Genomic DNA, 14,597 nt, shown 5'->3' on the forward strand with positions numbered 1-14,597 from the left:
GGAAGAGTTTCATTGAAATATTATTGCTGTTTTTACTCACTCATTCAATTAAAAAAATAATTATTATTTTCAATATCAAGTGATAATTTCATTTGAATGGACCTTTAGAGAAACTATATTTTTCAAAGCCTTTCCCATATTTCTCACATTTTCTTGAAGCTCTTTCATTGTGTATATTGGAAATTGGCAATTAAAATGTAATATATGGAGATGGAGAAAAATGGAGATAATTTATTAAAATAAAACACACACAGATGTACTAAGAGGACAAGGAAGGAATACAAATATTAAAATATGCAACTATTCCTTTCATAAGTCACCATAGATGGATTCACCTGTCTACAGAAGAAAGAGCAACAATGCATTTTTGTACAACTACATTTTTTTTGTTTTCACCTTAGAAAAGAATTATTTTTAAATTATATTTAAGTCATTAAATAACCAAAGAAGTTATTAACATACAGTTTAATGATTTCAGGAAGTTGTTCTTTTTACAAATTTAGATGTTACAGCAGAGGAAAAACTAATTTTAACATACCTTGCTACATCTTCAGTGTCCAAGAATTCCATACTCTTGCCAGTATCATATGAAAGTCATTAAGCAACATATTGTCTCCATTATTTTGACAACTTTAAATGTCCCCTGGACAAAAATTGGTGATGGCAATTCATACATTGCTAGACCAGCATTTCACAGCATTTAGAGATGACACTGTCATTTTTTATTGTTTTTAGCCACTTGACATTGGTATTGCACTTCTTTCATTCAAGCATACTATATGGCTAACATTGCATTCACTTTGTTTTTCACGATCATTGTTATTCCTTTGTCTAATCATTCAACTACCTTCGTAGTTCTTTTTTAGTTATCAGGTGGCAAACAAACTACATGCACTGTCCTTTTCTGGAAAGTTTTAAGGGCTAATCACACAGCAGGATTATTTTTCTTTTTCTGCTTTTTTAAGGGCTTTCTTTCCATCCAGCAATGCCAATCTTTCCTTTTCTGTTAAAGGTGTCAGAGTTTTTGCAATAACACCAGTACCCAAGGTGAGATTGCCATCTCTTAATGTGAAACGTTGGCCCTGTTCAACAACCATGGGTTTCAGTAGCTTGAGGATCAGCCTATGGTAGAGAAAAAAAACAATATTTCTTTCCCACATTTTTAAAACCCAAATTTTCACAAATAAATAGGATAATAATACACAATCCTTCCCCAATTAAGGCCCCAATTTACTTCATTGAGTATATACTTACTTTATGACTTTATACTTATACTTACTTTGCATCTTCTCCAGGCATCAACATCTCTTTCTCAGGAATTAGAATCTGAGCTGCGCAATCCCAAGTTTTGGAGAACATCTGCATTTGAGCATATGACAAGAATGGTTTTGCTCGTCCACCTTCATCCTTATTCAGAATGTAAACCTAGTCCATGGATTACATAAAATATTGATAATTAAGGATTTATGAGCACTATGCTTTTCAAAATTATACACATCCATGCAGTGTGATATTAAAATGAATCAACTAATTACATTGCTTCACCTAGAAAATATAAAAGAGTGCCCTTAGGATTGATAACTCTCTTTCTACTTGGATATTTTAAGTTATCACATATCAATTGACTCATAGCAAGGTAAAAAATAATATCCTATGTAGTTTCCCAAACAAACATTTATGGATAATATATCTCCAAAGACCAACAATAGAAGTTAAATGCATACACACTAAAGATTTAAACACAAGTGGATGCAGGAAAAGGAAATATGCCTTGAAAAATTTGACATCGTATTTTTACCCATTTCAAATAATGTTCTCGGGAAGCTTCTAATACAAAAATATTACAATGGTACAAAGTACATTTAAATCTTGTGATAGTGAAACAAAATATCACACTTAAAAGAGGTTTCTTGTGCTTGGGTACAATTTACCTGTGTTTCAAGGTGGTCATGAGCCTTTGCTGTTCCAGGTTTTACCATTATCATTCCTCGACGAATGTCATCTCTTTTAACACCCCTGACCAGAGCACCCACCTGATCTCCAGCTTGTGCCTCTTCCAATATTTGGTGAAACATTTCAACACCTATAATAAATGTATGCATTATCATAGTGAGGTGCCAGAGAAGAACTGGGTGATATATTATTAGTTTAATATCATACTAGTGTGATATAGTTTTCGGTTCATGCAGGAAGAGATAATGACACTTCACAAGAGAAATATTTAATATGTACACATCAATTTTGTTAAGATGACTTGGACCTATCCAGGAGTTCAAAAAAGAGTTTTTATTTTCCTTTCATACTAGAGATAAACTTTGTTCATTAGATTCTCATCTGTACACTATGGGCTTGTATTCAAAATTACACCATTTGTAAAGATTTTTCAGTGGCTGGGAATCTCAAATAATCTCACAAAAAAATATGGTGTCAACACCTACCTGTGACAGTGCTTTTGATGACTTTGTTGTGGCCAACAAATTCACAATCATTCCCCTTCTTCAAAATTCCTCTCTCCAGTCTGCCAGTAACTACCGTACCTCTACCTATGAGCAATTGATTGACAATTGATTTATAATGTATGCCTTTCCTTAAATTTCATTTAACATGGTTACAAAAAATCTTCCACAAAATGTATACCAAATTAATTCCTTTTGCATATAATCCACTATCATATAAGTATTATTTAGCAATAAAGCAATAAGAAAATGCAAAGCCCTCTAGTTCATCCAATAAGAATAATTCCATTCACATCTATGGAATTTCATTACTTAGCTTGTTTCTAGTGTTTGTTCTTTTGCTTCCGCTATTTATTTAACAATGATGCACATAAGTATATCCAAGCATAAGCAAGAACGAATAATTATTAGAAATTTAATTTTCTATAAATTGAATTTTTTACAAGTAACAAGATAAGACCATATCTGCTGGTGAGAGTTTGCAAATAATGAAAAAGAGAATTTAAAATAAAATCATTAATATGAGGAAAAACAACTATTCTGTATTTACCATTGAAAATTTTACTTGCACTAAATAATTTGCTAATATTTATATTCAATAAGAAGAAAGTAATATTTGGTGAAAACTTTGGCAGCATCACTGAGACAACATTTAACCAATGTCTATGAGTATGCTACTCAAAACATTCTCCACTAAAGCCTATATTTAAGCCATTCAAATATAAACTACCTGGAATGGAATACACGCTTTCCACGGGAAGTAGAAATGGTTTATCTAAGTCCCGTGTTGGAGTGGGAATGTGATTATCTATAGCTTCAAGCAATTTCATGATGGCATCAGCACCTATTAAGATAAGAGAAAATAATTAAGTCAATGAACAAATTATAAAAGTTCTCATTCTAGTATTAAAAAACCATTAACACAGTAATCAACCTAAAGGTCAGCTTGATAGGTGTTAGTAGAGTTCACCAAATACTAAGCCCAATGGCATGGATAATTCACACTTCAGGGTAGGAGGGCCAGAGCCTTTCCTTGGACTGTTTATGGTTTCACAGGAAGTTCTGGTACCCGAAAAATTACACAATTACAATTTCACTTTTCTGAATCAAGAATTTTAACAAAATAGTATATTTCAGATCTTACTGACACATAAATATTGAATGACAGATATGATTAATCAAAACAATTTTTTTGCAAACTCATATACATTACTAGATGATGATTTCTCAACCAAAAGAATTAATGGCAATTCTGAATGCAAAGTCTGAATTAAGTATAGACCATTATCATAACTAGACTAAGACAGTTATGAATTTAAAATTATTTGCAAAAGGGTAAACAATTCAAGAGACTACCACTGTGAATTGGCATCAGTTACCACATTAATCAAATTGCTTTCAATAGCAATTACTTGTTAATATGGATGACATTACAGATGCATATGAACAAAATAATAAAGTTGGGGACATAAAAATACGACACATTGGAGAACAAGTACACACTGAGAAGTACAAAACATAAATGACAAATGAAAATTTTAAAACAAAGATATTCTTCAATATATTTATACATATATAATCATTACATTTCTTTCCAAATATGAAAAAACACAATCAAACTTGGGCTGAATTCATACTAACCTATTTCAGGAGACTTTCCTTCCAAGGCATGTAAAGCAGATCCTTTAACAACAGGAATATTATCACCATCATAGCCCATCTCAGTCATTAATTCCCTTATTTCCATTTCTACTAATTCAACCATCTCCTGATCAGCTGCATCTACCTGATTAATACAATTAACAGTTTACATGAGAAGTCATAATCACCACTATTAAGTATACGAGGTCTCTTTGGAAAGGATCCAGCAATGTAATATTTGAAGAAAAACAGCCTACATAGAACAATGAGGGCTTATTCCCCCTTCAACTTTCCTTGGCACCTCACACACTTATCCTAGGGTCTCTCTCACTTTTCTAAACAACCGTCGAAGTACTTTTTCACAATGGTCACCAGCTACCTCGCTTGATTCTCCTATATCTCATCAACTGACTGTTGGGAAGACTGGACTTGTTTCATGACTCATCTCCAACTATAACTTTTCTAGAAAACCTTGGTCATCTTTTATGGCTTGGACTGAGTCCCCTGCAACTTCAGCACAAAATTCCTCATGGTGATGAGATGAAGGGATGCGATGATGCAGTGGATGACCATTCCAAAAAAGGACTATGCCGATTGTTTAGAAAAGTTGTAGAGATGCTGGAATAAGTTTGTGAGGTCCCAATGGGAGTACTTTGAAGGATAATAAGCCCTTATTGTTCTAGGAAGGCTATTTTTCTCAAAATATTGCTTGGCTGGAATCTTTCCGGACAGGCCTTGTAAATGATTCATTAACAGTTAAAAATCAAAGTAAATGAATAAACATTTCATGCAACTGAGAAGTTACGTTCCATCAATCTCATTAATACCTTGTTAATAAAAACCACGATATGACCGACTCCAATCTGCTTTGCCAGCAATAAATGCTCACGTGTTTGAGGCATGGCACCATCAGTAGCTGCTACTACCAGAATAGCTCCATCCATCTGTGCTGTTCCAGTGATCATGTTCTGAAGGAAAGGATGTCCATTTCAATGCCACCAATTATAGACCAGATTTGAAGCATCCAAAACTAAATATTAGGTTCCATATAGAATGAAATAACACCAAGTTTGCAATTACTAAGGCTACCTGAAGGGCAGGAACAGCAGCCAATTCAAGTAAATGAAGTGATGGCACATATTTTGAATTGATAATTTATAGTTACAATAATTAAGGACTGTGCCAGCATACCAAATGATATAAAGTCTTTCTTCAGTAATGATGCTGGGAAGTTTCACTTTTAAGGACATCTCTCAAAGTTCACTTACAACATTTCATCCCATGAGCCATCAGTAGATTATTGAAAAATGTAATTGCACTGTTACATACATCATATTTTGCTCCAAATCAAATGTTAAACAAAGCTTTTCTTAATATGCTTTCTCAATGTCCTGCGCATTGATTCATCTTTCCTAGTGAAAGCTTCTTTGTCAAATGCATTCATTATGTCCTCACTACTTTGACCATTTTGTTCCAAGTTAACTTTTCCATCTGCTCTATACATGAACTCCTATTATAAGATTTAACTTGGTATTCTTTCTTTTCAAAAACCTCTTCCATTTTTGTTTACATTGACTCTGAACCCATACCTATCTTATGGATTTTCTAATGCACTCATCAATGACTGCAAGCCCTGGCTAACTAGCAAATTAAAGCTTGACCTAACTAAAACCTGATTTAATTAATTTTCCATTGACTTTCAATCATATTACCAGTTCTTCCCATACCTATTAACACATTCCCTCCACATATACATTAAACAGCACAGGTGATCAGGGACACACCTGTCTTACCCCTCTTCCTAACAATTCCAATCTTGACTCTTCATCCACCACATTACATTCTTCCATTTCCTTTCCTCATCTATCTTCTTAATCATCTCTTCTGTAAGGCTGTTGTTTCCTTATCCTTTTCAAATTACTGTTTGCATAGTTTCATTTTTAGCTTCTGATACCTGTTATTTAATGTTACCATTTTTCTTCGGTTGTACCAGTTTCTCTTACCTATTTAATTTTCTCTATAATGATACCTTTCCTTTATGCCCAGGTAAATGTTTCTATATTTCATTCCTTCAATCTCCTTCCATTTTTATCCTATGGAATTTGATGCTTCTCTTCAATAGTACTAGATTATGATCTGAATCCTCATCTACTTCTAGTACACCTATGATATCTATGAGTATTTAGGATTAGTAGTGTTGGGGGTGCCTTGACAGCTACAGTCATTTTGCACCACTGTCAAGATGATTAGAACCTGTTTCATTTTATGTTAAATAATAAGTATATAAAAATAAGTAAGTAAATAAATACACAAATATATAATAAAGTAAGCATAAATAACTAAGTAAATAAATAAAGAAATAGATAATTGTCAAAAACAAAAGGCATTTAAATTATAACACCCAAATTAAAGCTGCCTCATTAAACCAGTTTCCGTTAAAAAAGTTAAAACTCGATTTATACAGCCGGAGTTATCCCCTAGAATATTACTTAGATCTCCCCTTATATTAATCCTTTCTCTGGCCATTTGGTAATTACTGCATTGAGTCAGGATATGTTTCATCGTCAGGGGTTGGTCGCACTCATTGCAGCGAGGCTGTTCTTTTACCTCTGCGAAGAGGTACAAGTGAGTGAGGGCAGAGTGCCTTATCCTCAGGCGCGTTATCATGACCTCTTCCCTCCAAATATTCTGAATGGAAGAGGGCCATGCCGAAATGACATGAATTCTGAATCCATTCATGAATCCTGTAGTTACCAGAATTCCTACTCAGATCTGGAACTATCACTAATTCATGGGAAAATTGAGGTGGTAGAAGTAGTTTTATGACAAGTGACCGACATCTAAGGTCATTTGCACCATTAGGGATGGATGGGAAAGGAAGAAGGGTGTCGGCGTTCGTCCACTCTTATTGCAAGGTACCAAGGGGTCCACAGTCCATATCCAACGAATGATGTGCTCTCTCAAAGAGCTCTCCACACAAAGCGCCTCGAGTAAGGATTGGGATACCTCTGAAAAACGGCATCTCCAGGATTTGAACCCTGACCCTCCAGGTGGGAGGCCACTATGTTAGCCACCACACCATCCCAATCCCCAAATAGCAAACGGTGGTTTTCCGTTGTTTTCCTCAATAGTGCTTTCAATGTGACACTGCCACCATCACTGAAATGGCCACCCCACTTGAGTCAGATGCCTTTAGCGCAACCTAACCACGGAGTGGATACTGTGCGGACTAACTTCCATCTGACTCCTATACTTGGACCCATGGGTGAAACTACAAGGAGCAATTATCATTGCTCCTACCGGTGCAGTTCCTTACTACTGATTTTCTGATTTGAATGGATCTTTATTGACAAACAAGTTGACGTGCAGGCATACACATGGAAACAAGTTTTATAGGCATGTATGCTGATGTGGCACCTGTTGTAAGAAATATTCCCTCTCAGGCTTGAAATCACCGATGTGAAACTGCTTTATTGGAAGGGTTTACTTAGAGTAATTGAAACAATTAATTAGACTACATTTTTACTCCTGAATTCAAATGGGATATTTATTCTTAAATAATAGACTAGTTGTAGTACCACATTTCTTTCAATATCAACAAATTTCACCAATGGCCAAAGATACAAAATCCACTTTATGAGGAAGTTATTATACAATCATTATGGCTGACTCTTGTGGGATGCCTCAGGTTACAGCCACGACAGTTTGAGGTGTACTGACCTACTGTGTGCGTCAATACAGCGACCATTCGGCCCTCTCCACTAGTTCTCACACTTAAAAATTAAATTAAATACTTGCAAATACAATAATGAAGAAAGGTATGAAAGCAAAGGAAATTCATGCCAACTTTCAAAGCACTCTGGGGGGAACTCACCTCCTTCATATTCAACTGTTGCCAAGAGTACAAACAAGTTTAAGTTTGGTCTGGATAGCTTAGATGATGATCTGAGCAGTGGTTCGTCAAAATGTGACCCTATCCCAAAAATCATTGCAAAAGTGCATCAAAATGGTCATGGAAGATTGCAGACAGAAAGTGCAAGAAATTGCTCAAGCTGTGATAAAAATATCAGAAAATGATTCGCTAGATGAGTGCCACGACTCTTGATGCTAGATCACAAATGCATCAGAATGAAAATTTCCCAACAACATTTGACCCATTTTAAAAACAATCAACAAGATTTTGTGCACTGGTTTTTGACTACAGATAAAAACTTAGGTCCACTTCTACATCCTAGTGTCGAAACATAAGTCAAAGCAGTGGAAACATGTTGATTCACCTCCACCAAAGTAAGCAAAGGACATACGGTTGGCCAGAAAGTTGTTGGTTTCAGTTTTCTGGGATGTGAAATTGATTCTGCCGATAGATTACTTTCTCACTGGTCAAAAAAATACTGGACAATACCACGTTAATTACCTGGACCAACTACAGCAAAAGAAGAAATGAAAAAAGGCCAGGTTTGGCCAGGAAGAAAGCTATCTTTCATCAAGACAATGCATGCCCACACAAAGTGTCGTTGCTATGGCAAAAATATGTGAACTAAGATGCCAATTGTTGCCACACCCATCTTATTCGCCTGATTTGGCTCCAGATCTCCATCTCTTCCACAAGCTCAAAATTTTCCTAAGTGCACACAGATTCTCTTCAAACTTAGAAGTAACAGCCTAAGTAGGTGGGTATTTTGCAGGTCGGAGGGAATCTAATTTTTGGGATGGGATTAAGATATTTGAACATTTCTGGACCAAGTGCACCAGTGTATTGGGTAACTACATTGAAAAATAAAAGTGGTTTCACTCTAAATTGTTAATTTCTATTCAATTCCAAGAACTTTGCAAATTACCACACATATTTACCTACGGGGCAAACCTTCATTCCTACCTCAACCTCTCATGCCAAAGGGATTTTTTAGCCCAAGGCTGAAGGTGGGAGATGGGAAATACTTGCCCTAGAAATTACCATACTTGTCAAATCTTATGAAATGCAAAGACATGAATAAAGTAGAGGGAAAAAATAAAAGTTCAAACTTATTTAATATGAATGTGACAAAATAGACCAAGAGAGATGTGCATAGGACACATTAAGAAGAACGAAAAACAGAGAAGGTACCAGGGAAAGAGGGAATAGACATTGAATCGAGTAGAATGAAGGGCTGCAGTAAATCAATCCTGGGATTGAAATACTGATGATGAGGGCAAAATGCTAGCTGATTTTGTTTTCATTGAAATCATACCTTTATATAGTCAGCATGCCCAGGGCAATCTGTATGTCCATAATGCCGATTAGGGGTTGAATATTCAACATGAGCAACATTAATGGTGATTCCACGGGCCTTTTCCTCAGGAGCATTATCTATTTCTGCATACAATTTAGCTTGGGCCAGTGCCTTATCTGCAAGAACTGAAATAGAGTTGGATATTAATACATAATAATTTCATGAAAATGCCCTCAAATAAATTTTAATAATAAAATATTTTTCAGTTTTCCATTAATTTTAAAGTCTACAAGTACTATTTTGTGCTGTTGGACTGGAATAGAAGAAATTGGACATGCAACTGTGGAATATATATACTACCTTGATCAAAAATTTCCCGGAATTTATTCAGAAAATTAAAAATACAAGTTTATTCATCTAAATCTATATTGTCCCCTTCAAAGTAATCCCCATCGACTGCAACACACTTATGCCAGCGCTTGATCCAATCCTCGAAACATTTTTTATATTCGGTTTTCGGTATGTCCATCAGTGCTTCCTGCGATTTTTCCATTACTTCCTCTCGGCTGCTAAAACGCGTTCCCCGTAATGGTTTTTTAACTCGATTGAACAGAAAGAAGTCACAGGGAGCCAAATCAGGTGAATTCGGTGGCTGTTGGATGGTATTTGTTGCATTTTTCGTCAAAAAATTACGAATAATGATAGCACTGTGCGACGGTGCGTTATCATGGTGCAAAATCCACGAGTTTTCTGCCCACATTTCTGGTCTCTTTCGGCGAATTGCTTCACGCAAACGTCTCATAACGCCCAAATAATACTCTTTGTTTACTGTCTGGCCTTCTGGCAAAAATTCATGATGCACTACACCGTTGTAATCCATGAAAACCGTCAGCATTGCCTTCTTTTTTGACTGAAAACGACGTGGTTTTTTTGGTCTCGGCTCATTTGGTGAACGCCATTCACTTGCCTGGTGTCTGGATTGCGTGTCGTACTCATAAACCCACGTCTCGTCTCCAGTAATGATCCTTTTGATGAATGTGGGATCGGATTCAGCCTCGCAAATCATGTCTTTTGCGACGTCAACACGGTCTCTTTTTTGCATGAAATTGAGGTCTTGAGTTGGCACCAACTTTGCTGCTACACGACGGAAACCCAAATCATTAACCACAATGTCTTGGGCGGATCCATAGGCAATGTTCAAGTCCTCCGCTATTTCTCTGATGGTTAATTTGCGGTTATTGACCAACATTTCTTTTACTTTATCAATTTTTTCACCGACTTTCGATGTCGATGGTCTGCCACTGCGTTCATCATCTTCGATTGACTCACGACCACTTCTGAACCGCTCGTGCCACTGGTAAACGACCGTTTTTTTTTAGAGAATCGTTGCCGAAACACTTTTCCAACATTTCCAACGTCCGTGCGCCACTAAATCCGTTTTTTACGCAAAATTTAATACAAGTTCGTTGTTGCACATTTAAATCCATTTCTGCAATTGTAAAAAATCGCCAACACACACAGAGATAGATGTACTCTTGGCTACGTAACTTTTGCAAATGTCAAGTTATGACACTAAGATTTAAAGGGAATATCAACAACAGATGTACCAATTTAACAAAAAAAACAGAACTCAAATCGGAACGATGGGAGCGCCACACGGTGGTTATTCCGGGAACTTTTTGATCAAGGTAGTATTAAGGGATAAAAAGATACTATACTTCAATAACTCATTCAAAATTTTCCTCGATATTAGACACTACCCCTTTAAAAATGGGGAAATAATCAGCTGTAAGGCAATTAAGGTTTACATTACCTTTCAGGAGGCCAGTTTTAACTTGAGAAAATAGAATATCATTGAAATATAGCAGAAAAACATTAAATATCATTATTAGCCACTAAGGATAACTGTAAAGATAATTGGGATAGCATTGCTAACCAATATACATAAGAAGTGATTACCAAGTTTGGAGGTTCAATTTATTATTTGCTGGGACCTGGTAACCAAATGAATATGCTGCTTACAGTTTTGCAATGCTAAGACATCTTTCTCAACATTTTGCATGGGTAAAGCTCTGGCTGATCCACAGGATTTCTCCAACTTCATCCTCTTCCTAAGCAAAACGTTTTCCTCCCGCTGTTTTTCTAAAGTTTCTTTTTTTATTATCTCGCAAGTCAGATTATCACTTTCACTCAAGCATGTAATTCCCTAATAAATTTCAAAATGTTTTAATTACATGGATGAGGATGATTTTATGATACCTTACCTCTGAAGAGTGGCTTCTGATTAATTAGCAAACCTAATTGCATAGATCAAAGGTAATTCAAATACAAAGGGATTCTTTCCTGTTCTCTCCATTTTCTTTTGAGCTAAAACCAAACTGAAGTTATTTCAGTCAACAGGTTTAATGTGATCAGCTCATGTGGTGCTCCCACCTTATAAAAACATGTCAATTTTGATTCATTTAATACAAGTGGTATTTTAACACTATTTTCATTTTTTTCAAGAGACTCAATGCTCAAAACAACACAAGCACAGTGGTATTTTTATTGATAATTCTGTGCGTTGCACCAACTCCCATGTACATTCCATTTGCTTTCCATAGTTCACACCAAATTATGATGTCTTATAGCAAAGGAGTTGAGCTGGATGAATATAACCTAGGGCCAGCCACAAAGGACATTTATTTAAACCAAAACCATAACTGTACAGAGTACTAACTACTATTTAGCTTTGAAATACAAACATGCATGTTAATTAAAACCTTAAAGATTTATGCCAAACATATTCACCAAAGGTACGAGTACGTAAGAGGACACCAACATTCACCTGAATCATGATTCAGGTTGAATCCAAGGGGGAAAACTCATTTGAATTCATGGGAATGGATCCCGTGACTTCCTCTAAGAGTGAGCAGTATGATTATCTCCTGTACACCCTGTTTTTAACACCCCTTAGAATTACAGTGATGTTTTAAGGGATTGGGGGCAAGAAATATTTTTAAAAATATTGGGTAGGAAGAAGGCCATTAATAAAATTAAATATTTCAAAAAAATGGGGAAAATGTGAATAGTTTGGCTTGAACAATAATAAAAATGTTGGTTTGGAAAAGGAACAAATAAATATGCCTCAGACTCCAACAACAACCTACCTCGAAATAGGGACAGATATGTGGGACTTTTTGCCACAATGGAAAACAATGGATTTAACTATACAAATAAATAAGCTACTAAGAACAGAATACAAAAGTGAATCTTGTATGAAGTATCGGTAAATACGGCGAAAGATAATCTTAGACCCCTCTAGTGACAATCATTAAGATTACCCGAGAGCAAAATCATCACAGGAGGCAAGGGACAGATTTTTAAAAAATTTATACATTTCAGACTTTTCCACTAGTTCAGATACATGAAATAAATTTTGCTCGAAATAAACTTATTCAACTAGTTTTTGCATCATCCCTTTTACATGCTTAACAAATATTCCATAAAAGATCTGGTAATTAGTTCCCAATACCTATGCGATCAGTTATTCCTGGCTCTGATGACTAATTTCTCTTTACCTTTGACATTAATATTCGTAATCTTACCTACATTTAATCTGTCCTTCCAACTACCATTCCGTTGCTTTTGCAATCCTCCAAGTTACCTGAATGACCCTTGTCTCATATCACATTGATTTTTAGGAACATATATATATTCCGCGGTGGTTGTACTAACTTCGACAACGTACTGAGTGTGGCCACCGACTCCTAATAGTCCTCGGGTACAATTTAGCATTTTTAAGCCTAATGTCATTTTTCATTTATATAGTGTCCTGCAAACCACCGCTAGGGTGTGATTACACACTAGAATAATTTTGACTCGAAATACTTTTCCCCAATAGCCCGGTCGGAGATTATTCTGATCCATTGTCGACGTAGGAAAAATGAAATCTTAAATATACCTATTCTAGACTTAATTTCTCCGATTTCATTTACATGACATATAATACCGTAGTACGTTTGGACTTATAATACAATTTTAAAATAATTGCTAGAGAGATATCTTTCCAATTTAAGCAGGATTAATCTGTAATGTAACCTTCGCTTAGTGAGTGATTTCCAACCAAGTTCCTCTAATAATTTTGATACAGGACCCAGTTTTCCATAACAACGTTTTACAAATCTAGCTGCTCTACACTGCACGAGATTCAATTCGGCAATTAATCCAACTGTATTATAAAAAGAAAACTCGTAAAGAGGTCATCATGGAAATAACCAAAACCAATGCCCAAGAAAAAAGACAGAATTGGGAAAATTGCAATTAATGACCATTCTTACCTTTCGTTATTGCAGCAGTTAATGTTGTTTTACCATGATCAACGTGACCTATTGTACCGACATTACAATGAGGCTTATCACGCTGGTAGACTTTTTTTTCGGCCGCATAATTTCTTCTGGATCCAAGTGCGGGCGCGAGTACCTGCTGTACCCTCTGGCGACTTGACTACAAATATACATATGAATATTAATTAACCGGAGAACATTATTACTGCGAATAATAATACCTTACATTGTAAAATACGCAGGAATGGCTACTTACACATTGCGTGTATTGTCTGAGTTTAATACATTGTTTTAGACCCTTAGGTAGAACTGCAAAAAAATATTCCACACATTTAACGTTTAGATAAATTCAATTATAACTAAATGGGATCACGAATCTGTGAAACCTTCACCAATTTGGGGAAAAAACAATTTTCATTGCGTGCAACTGGAAATTAGGAGGTATGCACGGGTAGAAAGGCTACTGAGAGGAAGGCAATCACGTGCCCAAACCTAAGTACAAGGGCACTACTTATTCCACTTGCTTAAAACCCAAAGCTAATTCTTATCATTCGAATCATTAATGCTATCAGTGATTGAATACATTAATTACGGATAAATATCTCACCCGAGTTGCAGAAAATTCTAGTAATGACCAAGGACGCCATACTCGCTGTATTACTATTGTCATTTGTTTCACGTGCCGGTTTCCAGGCCGGCCGAATGGAAGTTTTAAGTTACTTCAAAATAGCTGTCCAGATAAACAGTATTAGGTAGATGACGTACTGGAGCCCATCCATGGAATATAGTGTTTCACACTATACGGTGTAACAATATTGTAATTTGCAAATGTTTCGCACATCCCTAATCGGTAGAATTTTCAAAACGAAATATCTTTACTCTTTTATGTGATAAACATTAAATTTCAGTTTTTGCGTTAACCCGATGCTGACACCAGCTATATTGTTAATATACCTAAATTTAAC

The 14,597-nt window shown here is 35.7% G+C and overlaps 1 protein-coding gene across 1 annotated transcript; it reads right to left on the bottom strand.

Moving 5' to 3' along the window:
- Positions 1 to 205: 205 nt before the first annotated feature.
- On the bottom strand, positions 206 to 14,311 carry mEFTu1 (mitochondrial translation elongation factor Tu 1). The gene is made up of 11 exons (XM_071588175.1): positions 14,240 to 14,311; positions 13,889 to 13,941; positions 13,627 to 13,792; positions 9,326 to 9,492; positions 4,925 to 5,065; positions 4,098 to 4,242; positions 3,187 to 3,300; positions 2,439 to 2,543; positions 1,932 to 2,083; positions 1,280 to 1,425; positions 206 to 1,122 (listed from the first exon to the last, which is right to left on the bottom strand). Exons 1-11 carry the CDS (start codon positions 14,277 to 14,279, stop codon positions 939 to 941), a joined length of 1,413 nt encoding a protein of 470 aa, XP_071444276.1. The 5' UTR covers positions 14,280 to 14,311; the 3' UTR covers positions 206 to 938.
- Between the last annotated feature and the right edge of the window lie 286 nt (positions 14,312 to 14,597).

This window comes from Hetaerina americana, unplaced genomic scaffold (genome assembly GCF_022747635.1).
Source record: "Hetaerina americana unplaced genomic scaffold, ioHetAmer1.1.p SCAF_3, whole genome shotgun sequence".
Classification (NCBI taxonomy): Eukaryota; Metazoa; Arthropoda; class Insecta; order Odonata; family Calopterygidae; genus Hetaerina; species Hetaerina americana.